General features: G+C 40.9%; 1 protein-coding gene across 3 annotated transcripts in view; it reads right to left on the bottom strand.

Moving 5' to 3' along the window:
* Positions 1 to 5,107: 5,107 nt before the first annotated feature.
* The window catches only part of PDE4C (phosphodiesterase 4C), a 67,709-nt gene continuing 62,173 nt past the window's right edge, over positions 5,108 to 10,643 (bottom strand). For all 3 annotated transcript variants that reach the window (XM_081958692.1, XM_081958694.1, XM_081958693.1), the window contains one exon: positions 5,108 to 10,640. In XM_081958692.1, coding sequence (XP_081814818.1) covers positions 10,101 to 10,640 — 540 coding nt within the window. In that variant the 3' untranslated portion in view covers positions 5,108 to 10,100. The remainder of the gene's footprint in view (positions 10,641 to 10,643) is intronic.

The following is a 10,643-nucleotide window of genomic DNA, read 5'->3' as shown; positions in this document are numbered from 1 at the left end:
TAATAGTGATTGCCATACCATGTGCATGAATCACACAAGTGGCAAGAAAATAGGGGCAGTCAGGCATAACACAGGTTATGTAGACAGTAAACACAAGGTCAATCAAAATGGACTCAAATGTCTATACATCAATGCACAGAGTATGAGGAATAAACAGGGCGAATTAGAAATTCAAGTAAAAGAGGGCAGATACGATATTATTGCCATTACAGGAACTTGGTGGGATGAAACCGACAAATGGAACATACAGCTAGAAGGATTTAAATTATTTAAAAGAAATAGACCAAATAAAAGAGGAGGTGGAGTTGCACTATATATAAGAAATTACTACGTCTCTACAGAAATAGAGCACAACAATGATGAGAACTATCTTGAATGCATTTGGGTCAATATTAAAGGTTGTGGGGGAAATGACATTGCCATAGGTCTATAGTACAGGCCACCCAACCAAGCAGAGGAAGTAGATGAACTTTTTGCTAGTCAGCTAACTAAGGTATGTAGGAAGCACACCACAATAGTAATGGGAGATTTTAACTGCTCTGACATCAACTGGGAAACAAACTCTGCACCAAGTGGAAGATCCAACAGGTTCTTAACAAACCTAGCAGACAACTTTGTTTTCCAAAAAGTAGAGAAGGGAACAAGGGGATCAGCCATATTGGACTTAATTCTCACTAACAGAGAGGAAATGATAGAAGGTGTTGAAGCCATAGGAACCCTGGGGGCAAGTAACCATGCAATATTGGAATTCAACATTATCCAAACACAAGTAGTAGAACAAAGTCAAACTAGAGTCTTGGACTTTAAGAAAGCTAATTTCAATAAACTTGGAGAGAGCTTGGGAAAAATTCCATGGATGAGAATCCTCAAGGGGAAAACAACTCAAGAAGCTTGGGAAATTTTGAAAAATGAGATTACAAAAGCCCAGTCTAGCACAATACCAATGAAGAAGAAAAATAACAGCTCCCAAAAGAAACCAGCATGGCTGCATAAAGAACTATCTGACAAACTGAAAGACAAAAAAGGTAAGTATAAAAACTGGAAGGAGGGGGACATAACTAAGGCAGAATATCAGCAAATAGCCCGAGCCTGTAAAGATGAACTGAGGAAAGCTAAGGCTCACAATGAAGAAGGGCTTGCCACAAAAGTAAAAATTAACAAAAAAAGCTTCTTCCAACATGTTAAAAACAAGAAAAAAGTTAAGGAAACAATTGGTCCATTGCTAGGAGAAAGTGGCAAGAAGGTGACAAGCAACAGGGAGAAAGCAGAACTATTTAACTCATGTTTTGAATCTGTCTTTACACAAAGGGATAAACAGTCCAACCTATCAAAAGCAGCACCACAAAAATCAGATTAGGAACACAAATTGAAATAGGGAAGACAATGGTAAGTGAGCACCTGTCTACCCTAGACGAGTTCAAATCACCAGGACCGGATGGATTGCACCCCAGGGTTCTGAAGGAACTAGCAGACGAGATCTCAGAACCACTGAACTATATCTTTCAGAGATCCTGGAGCACAGGGGAACTACCAGAGGACTGGAAAAGAGCTGATGTGGTACCCATCTTCAAAAAAGGGAAAAAATTAGATCCAGGAAACTACAGACCTATCAGCCTGACCTCAATACCAGGAAAGATTCTGGAAAAAATAATCAAGCAACGAATTTGTGAACACCTACCGTGTTTCCCCGAAAATAAGCCACGCCCTGCTAATAAGCCCAATCGGGCTTTTCAGAGCATGCGCCACAATACGCCCTCCCCTGAAAATAAGCCCGCCCCCAGTCCCTGCCATTAACACTGTACCACCTACCGGTACAGCTTCCGGGGCAAAAAGAGGGCTCACCGCAAAAACAGCGGCAGGCCAGCAATGTGATCACCCCCTCCTGCCTGTTCCTTCTCGTGCAAAAAAACACCGCCCACCCCAACAGCAAAGGCAGCCTGCCTGGTTTCCTTCCTCGCGTTCCTCGCCATTGTGCTCAGGGAAGCGGCTGGTGAAAAAAAAAACTTCTCACGAGTTCAATCAAACATCTTGAAATCGCGAGAAGTTTTTTTTTTTTTACCAGGGGCTTCCCTGAATATAATGTCGAGGAATGCAACAAAGCTAGAAAGGTAGGAGGCACGCCCCGCGGCCCAACACCGCCCACTTTGCCCCAATGGTAAAGGCAGCCTGCCTGGTTTCTTTCCCCGCCGTCCCTTTAACGAGGGGCGGCAGGTGGGGTGGGGGGGAGAAGCGAGGCACGCCTCCTACCTTTCCAGCTCCGTCGTGTTCCTCGCCCTTTCGCTGATTGAATCCCCTTGTAAAAAAATCTCATTAGTTCAACTCGCGAGATCTTTTTTTACAAGGGGATTCAATGAGCGAAAGGGCGAGGAACGCAACAGAGCTGTCAGTCTCTGGTAGCGCTAGGACACGCGTCTCGCTTCTCCCCCCCCACCTCTCCCCCCTCACTAAAGGGACGGCAGGAGAGGGAACCAGCCAGGCTGCCTTTATCATTGGGGCGAGGTGGGCGGTGTTGGGCTGCGATGCGCACCTCTTTCCAGCTTCATCGCGTTCCTCGCCCTTTCGCCCATTGAATCCCCTTGTAAAAAAAATCTCATTAGTTCAACTCGCGAGGTTTTCCTACAAGGGGATTCAATGGGCGAAAGGGCAAGGAACGTGATGAAGCTGGAAAGATAAGAGGTGTACCTCACAGCCCAACACCGCCCACCTCGCCCCAATGATAAAGGCAGCCTGGCTGGTTCCCTCTCCTGCCGTCCCTTTAGTGAGGGGGGAGAGGTGGGGGGGGGGAGAAGCGAGACGCATGTCCTAGCGCTACCAGAGACTGACAGCTCTGTTGCGTTCCTCGCCCTTTCGCTCATTGAATCCCCTTGTTAAAAAAACCTCGCGAGTTGAACTAATGAGATTTTGGAAGACTCTCTGTCCGGCAGCCAGCCCACCATAGAGAGCACTCCTAGAGCGGCCGATGCTGAAAGACTCGGCCCCGAGTTTTGAAATTGCGCGGAGCGGAGCGGGGCGGCGGCGGGGGGCGGCGGGCAGCAGCAGCCAGCAGCGGTGGCCTGGGAGAGCTGCGCAAGGGCTTGGTGAGGCTGCGGGCGGAACAGGCGCTCGTGCAACCCACTTCTCCAGCCGGGCAGAGCTCCATGCACTGACCTAGGGGGTATCCCGAATGTGCCAAGCCGCGGGAGCTGGAGGGCGGGCAGAGCGCCACATGGCTTGGCACCTTAGGGATTACCCCCTAGGTCAGTGAATGGCGCTCTTCCCGGCTGGAGAGGGGATTTGCCGGGCGGCTGCTCGTGAGCATGGTTACCTCATGGCTGCTTCGCCGCTGAGGCTGTGCCCGGCTCTTCGGGAGCCAGTTCACAAGGGAGCAGCCGCCCGGCAGCCCCAAAACAATAAGCCCTCCCTGATAATAAACCCAAGGGCATATTTCGTGGGGCAAAAGAAAATAAGCCCCTGGCGTATTTTCGGGGAAACACGGTAGAAGCAAACAAAGTAATAGCCAAAAGCCAACATGAATTTGTCAAAAACAGATCATGCCAGACTAATCTTATTGCATTCTTTGATAATGTGACAAAATTAGTGGACCAGAGGAATACCGTTGATATAGTTTACTTGGACTTCAGTAAGGCTTTTGATAAGGTAGACCATAACCTACTACTAGATAAAGTAGAAGAATGTGGGTTAGACAGCATCAGCACCAGATGGATTCGTAACTGGCTGACCAACCGCACTCAACGTGTAGTCCTCAATGGAATGCATCTACATGGAGGGAAGTATGCAGTGGAGTACCCCAAGGCTCTGTTTTAGGCCCAGTATTCTTCAACATCTTCATCAATGATTTGGATGAGGGAATAAATGGGGAACTCATCAAATTTGCAGATGACACCAACTGGCAGGAATAGCCAACACTCCAGAAGATAGGCTAAAGATACAGAAGGATCTTGACAAACTTGAACATTGGGCACTATCTAACAAAATGAAATTCAATGGTGAAAAGAGTAAGGTTCTACATTTAGGCAACAAAAACGGAATGGACAGGTACAGTATAGATGATACCTTGCTCAGCACTAGTAACTGTGAAAGGGATCTTGGAGTCCTAGTGGGCAACCATTTAAATATGAGCCAGCAGTGTGCAGCAGCTGCCAAAAAAGCCAACCCAGTTCTAGGCTGCATCAACAGAGGGATAGAATCAAGATCACGTGAAGTGTTAATACCACTTTATAATGCCTTGGTAAGGCCACACTTGGAATACTGCATTCAGTTCTGGTCGCCACAATGTAAAAAAGATGTGGAGACTCTACAAAGAGTGCAGAGAAGAGCAACAAAGATGATTAGGGGACTGGAGACTAAAACATATGAAGAACGGTTGCAGGAACTGGGTATGTTTAGCTTAAGAGAAAGAAGGACTAGGGGAGACATGATAGCAGTGTTCCAATATCTCAGGGGTTGCCACAAAGAAGAGGGAATCAAACTATTCTCCAAGGCACCTGAGGGTAGAACAAGAAGCAATGGGTGGAAACTAATCAAGGAGAGAAGCAACTTAGAACTGAGGAGAAACTTCCTGACAGTTAGAACAATTAATCAGTGGAACAGCTTGCCTCCAGAAGTTGTGAATGCCCCAACACTGGAAGTCTTTAAGAAGATGTTGGATAGCCATCTGTCTGAAACGGTATAGGGTTTCCTGCCTAGGCAGGGGGTTGGACTAGAAGACCTCCAAGGTCCCTTCCAACTCTAATATTGTATTGTATTATATTGTATTGTATTGTATTACTTTCTACAATTTGTAATGGAAGTTTTTTGTGTGTGTGTTTTGTCTGTCTGTGTTTATTCAAAAATAAGAAAACAATTTTAAAAATGTGTTTGAATTGTTATCATTATTGGAGGTTCAATATGAAATGAGGTCAGTTAAGTTTTAGGATTAGGAGAGATTTATCTAGTCTGAACTTTTATATAAACTTACACCTGTTGAATATGTAAGCAAATTAGATGTGGTTTTTTTTGTCTGAATTGGTGATGTAATTCACCGCTCAAAAATATGCATAAAATGTATATATTACAAAGTGAAGTGAACACTAAAACACATATTAATGAAAAAAGGCATAGACCGATGTATTTTATTTACTAAATTATTTACTAACATGCTCACAGTAACAAATGTGTATAAAATGCATATAGTATGAGAAAAGTATTTGAAAATGCTAGCACGTTTTTCTGCTGTTGTGAAAATGGGCCAAGACAATCATGGCCAGGAAAGTGAGAAAAAAAAACAAACCAATATAAATAGAACTTAGACATATATACCACTCCATAGTGCTTTAAAAGCACTCCATGGACAGTTTACAATGCATATTTCCCCCAACAATCTGGGTCCCTATTTTTCTGACCTCGGAAGGATGGAGGGCTGAGTAATCTTGAACCCCCTCAGGATCGAACTCCAGACTGTGGGCAGAGTTAACCTGCAATACTGCATTCTAACCACTGCACACCAGGCCTCCTAATAAAACCCAGCCCAACCCATCCATGTTGTATGGTATCTTTAGTGCTGCTGCTTCAGTAAAATACTGTAACTGACAATTTTTCCATTAAGTAATTTACAAAAATGTTTTGAGCATCTAGATACAGAAGGCTAGGATCAACATTTCCCTTTTATCATGTTTATGTTTTGTTATGAGGAATATCATTAGAAAACTTTGAAGCCTGAGTCTGCCTCATCCATTCACCTGATCCAACAGTTATCTTGCTAGGACTTTCATTCATTACTCTGCAAAATTCCATAAATATGTCCTGAGCTTTAATAGATTTAGCTCATCTGCCTCATAAATCACCACGTATAAGAAAACCAAATTATCCCTAACCACAGCGGGATGGTTGGATCATAGTGAGAGATACATGCAGAAAGTGTACAGTATCTCCTAAGATAAAGAAAGTTTACTTGTAAACTTTTCATTTATAACAGAAGACTTTGGAGTGATATGTGTGGATGCATGCCCAAGACTGCGTGTGACCATTAGATGGCAACATAACACCATTTTAAAACTTCAGAATGTTGCTAAAGTGAATTTTTTTGAGACTGTTTGATATCACTTTTAAAAAAAGAAAGCGTGGGAACACCTCAAACATACTTGTTGTATGGTTCCCAAACTAGTTATGGGGCACACAGATTGCAATGTTACCAAAATACAGGAAACAAGGAAGAGATCCACCTTGTTACAGTATATGCTGAAAGATGTTCTGCAAGCTCAAATGCATTCCAAAATTGAATAATCACTAAAGTGATTGTAAATCCACTGCCATGACTCTGTTCTTCTACATTTTTTCTTTTTCTTTCCATAATATCTGCTTAAAGAAAAAAAATATGGCAGAAAAATGTTTTGTAGAGTTTTGAGTGCATCTGTGGGTCTAAAGGCAGGTGTATCATCCCCATCTAACTTCATGGTGTGTTTGTGTTCTGTGGGCTTTGCTATATCTTATTTACAATATCTTCCAAAATCCGATATCAAAGTTTTGATTTGAGTCTTGCTTGGCCATTTAATTATACAGTACTCCCTTATAATCCCACTTTGTAATCTGTGAAAGAAACAAATAGGACCTGGAAGGAAATTTAGTTGGTGGATCACTGTCATAATCAGCCTCCAAGAAGGCAACAGTATTTTGTGAAACTAGGCAGATGTGCATGTACGATGTGTGTGTATAAATCAAGAGCACTGAGGGACATACAAGAGACAGGCAAGCACAGATGAGAGATAAGCTTTATGCTTTGGGATTAAATATTTACATTATTTGGGAGTTAGGCTTGTCAGTGATGGATTTGCTAGGAGAAAAAAGGACCTGGCTTGTGGGAAATAAGCAGTCATTACTGTTTTTCCAGAGCTTCACTCATTTTTGCATCAGTTACTTTGAAAATTTTACATGCCATAACACTCAATCCCCTACCCTTTCAAAATAATTCCTTATGATGTTATAAAATATTGTTTACAAACAGGAGAGCATTATGTCCTTTACAGTTCTAAATGATTCTAATTTTCCTGAATCAGTTGGGCTAAGTTCTTATAATATCTTTTTGCTTTTTTTGCCTAAACTTTGATCAAACATCACCATATAATCCCTCTCCTCTAATTTCTTTGCTCAAATTTATCTTTCTATGTTGGATTAACTCCGTTCACATCTCATCCACAATTTCCACATTCTAAACTCCTGTGGCAGTATCTCTTCTCTCCTGTAGTTATCATTCCTATTAACAAATGCTGCTTTGCTGTGATTTCTTTAGAACTGGGATTTCTTTCAAGCTCTGGAGCTTTATAGTACAATTTAAAAAGCCAAACATTTCATTTTAACACGTAAATACAATATAAAGAAAAGGTGTTGCCAGAAAACACTTAATGGAGTAAAGAAAACCAGACAATCAGATAAAAATGTCAATATGTTCTCTGTGGTTACAATACTTATTTCACAAAGAAACAGTAACTCAATTTGTAGGGCCAGGCCCCAGTGGCAGCTCAGCAAACTCAAAAGTGCATTGTGAAATACATGTGTATACAAACAAACATTCAACAGATATATACATTTGCACACACATAATGCAGAATTTTTGAGTGCAAATCACAGTTAAACCAATTGCTATCAATAAAATTTGCCTGAACCAACAATTGGTGAGGTTATTACACATCAAAATATTATTAAGCATAAAGCTACAAAAGTTTTTTTTTTTAAAAGAACAAAAAATACTTGCTGAAAATAAATTAAAAGTGGTAGCCTTCCCAGTAGTAATGCATAACCGGCCTTTCATAAGAGGTACAGTATATGGGGGGGGGGGGGAGATGAGACACAATATCATTTTGGTGCATAGAATCATCCTCATTTGCACCCTCCCTGGATTTCTAATACATAAATATAGTAGATGGAGGTACCATCCCAGCTTTATAATCATTTAACAGTTTAAACTCCTTAAATCATAATCTGGCCTCACCAAAATTTTACAAATGAAGCTTTAAATCTCATTTGTCTATTCATAAGTTTTATCTGCTATTTGCATTGGCTAATGATTCCCCCGTTTCAACCAAGCCTGTCTCTTTTTGAGACTCCATAGAACTGCATTATTTATCCAAAACAGTACAGTAAAAAAACAAAATGCATCTATCTCTTCAAATCAGCAGATTAAGCCTTCTAGGGGAAAAATCAATGGATAGAGTACTATCTAGTGTTTTCTGGAATAGGAGAGACACTTTAATGCATGGATCTCTAACTTGATTTGAGCAAATTCAGTGTTGTAATAATCTTCTTTTTGTGAACTGCAAAATACTTGGAGTGAAGATCCAGATAACACAGAAAAAAAAGCAAAACAATAGATTTCTTTGAATACTGAAAATAGGGAGTAAATGTTTAAATCCACATTCTTTCACAATTTGACATAAATTGCTTCTCCCCTAATGTCAGAAAACCAGCTTATTAAAACAAAACAATTCTATGCATTTAGAAAAGAAAGTTGACATGCCTTTTAAAAATAAAAGGGCTTTTTCTTCAGCAAAATGTTAATGATCAAAAGATCCAAAATAAATAGTATACCTATCAAACAAAACTTTTATGAGTAGGCTAATATGAACATATCACTTGGGATAGCTTCTCCCGTTCCTTTTAGGAGAAAGGGGCAAAGAAGCCACACACACTCCAAAGCGCCAACAAATTGGGACATTGACTTTACAGGAAAAAGTCAAAGTGATTAAAATGTCAGAAGAGACCATTTATCAAGTTCAAGTCCGCCCCCCTCCCCATTAATTTGAAAATTAGCAAGACTTCCAATTACCCTTGTATAGCAAGCAATTCTGCCAGTTACTATAGTCGATTTATATTAGAAATTGCTGGGAAGTTTAATTAATTTTTTAAAAAATACTGACTACCTATTTCTGCATCAAAATACTTTCCTCTTTTTATTTTAAAGAAAACATGAATTATTTACTCTTTACAGCTGCTATGGATAAATACATGTCACAAAATAAACATAATTTAAAACAATAGAATTTCCCCACTGGAAAAATAAAACAAAATCTGTAGTCCCTTCTCTATAGAGCTTCTGAATATTGCAGAAATTGGCTTATCACTTTCTATAAATATTTTCATGTGGGAGAAAAGGTATCTAAGGGATTAACATAAAGGAGGCGATTTTCAATGCAGCTACCAGATTGAGGCAACATGCAGTGTTGAAGGAAGGCCTTCTTGTTTGAGTGTCAGGAATTTGATGCCAAATGCATCCAGCAGGATGAATTTTGTATCTCTTGATAGCATCCCATCACACTAGAACTATTTGAAATTTACAGAGACAGCCTCCTACTTGAATATTTTACGTGAAACTTCCAAGGATGCTGGTTTTATTACGCTTGAGAAAAGCAAATATAATATTTATCTGCACAATCCCCCTTTTTCTGCAGTAGCATGTCATTTTAAGATTCTCTTTTTTGGCTGGGTCAAATAATTGGTCCATCAAGCCCACTATATGATCCTGATTTTCAGCAGGATCATACAGAACCTTTACTCAAATGAAATTTGCATGCTTGGAAAGTGTAAGCCTACAAAAAGTCAGTCCATTTGTCCAACCAAGTACTGCCTGCTCTAATTTGAAAATGTTTTCCAGGATCACAGTCCAAATCCCCCACCCAGCCTAGAACCTCTTAAAAAAGAAGACTAAAGATGTCAGAGACTGAACCTGTGTTCATCTTCAGGCAAAACATGTGTTCTTACACTGAACTAAAAGCTGTATTTCCACCTGGGCTTTCTTAAAACAAGATACAGACTATTTCCAAGTTGAAACCAAAATAAGAAATTAGTGATAGTGACAAGTCCAGCAGGAAGAATTTTTCCATTTGCCAGGTACCACTCAGATGCTGAGCAGCAACACTGAAAGGAAGACATGACAAGCATAGTCTGATCTCTGATATTTCGCCACCTGGGCAAATAATGTGGTTCAAGCTACAGATTTCTTTGAGGAAGAAAATGTTAATAGTAATACTCCCTTACAATGGGGAGTGAAATCATAGGTTGCTGGCAGCAAGATTTGGGGTGGCCCCCTTCTGGCCCTGCCAGAATGTAATCATCATCGGGCCTTCCCTTCACTACGTCCCAAGAGGCAAAAAGGTGATATTTCCTTCCATGTCAAGACATGATTGTGTATCAGTCAGGCTCTCTCTTCTTGCTAACTCAGCTGGGTCTGCTATGGAACCACTATCGGTCTGTAAAAGTGTTCTTTGGTTGTCAAAGTTCAGTGCACCCTTTTGTTTGATTAGGGCACTTCTGTGGGGGCTGCCCAATTTGTCTGTTGGAGAAGGCAATGGCTCGTTTGCAGATTCTGAATCATCGGTTGTCCCCAAGGTTTTGGATTCACTATTATCCTCTTCCAAAGGGCTCTCAATCTCTGGTTCAATATCTGATTCTTCTCCATCTTCTTCCTCTAAAGTAAGCTGAAAATTGAATTTGTCTCCTCCACTTTTCTCTAAATCTGATGCATCTGGGGGAGGTGAAGGACTATGAGGAATCATGCTCTGATACCATTCTCGGTTGTCTTCTAAAGTATCCAGAATCTCCTGAGCATCAGGATGAACTAAATCAGCCCAGGTTTCCCAAAGCGGATGAGCAATATAATCAATAAACCCCACCTA

This window comes from Natrix helvetica, assembly GCF_964273705.1.
Source record: "Natrix helvetica genome assembly, chromosome: 1".
In the NCBI taxonomy this organism is placed as follows: Eukaryota; Metazoa; Chordata; class Lepidosauria; order Squamata; family Natricidae; genus Natrix; species Natrix helvetica.
The sequence above is the reverse complement of the archived record's forward strand: the minus strand, read 5'-3'. Positions and strand labels throughout refer to the sequence as shown.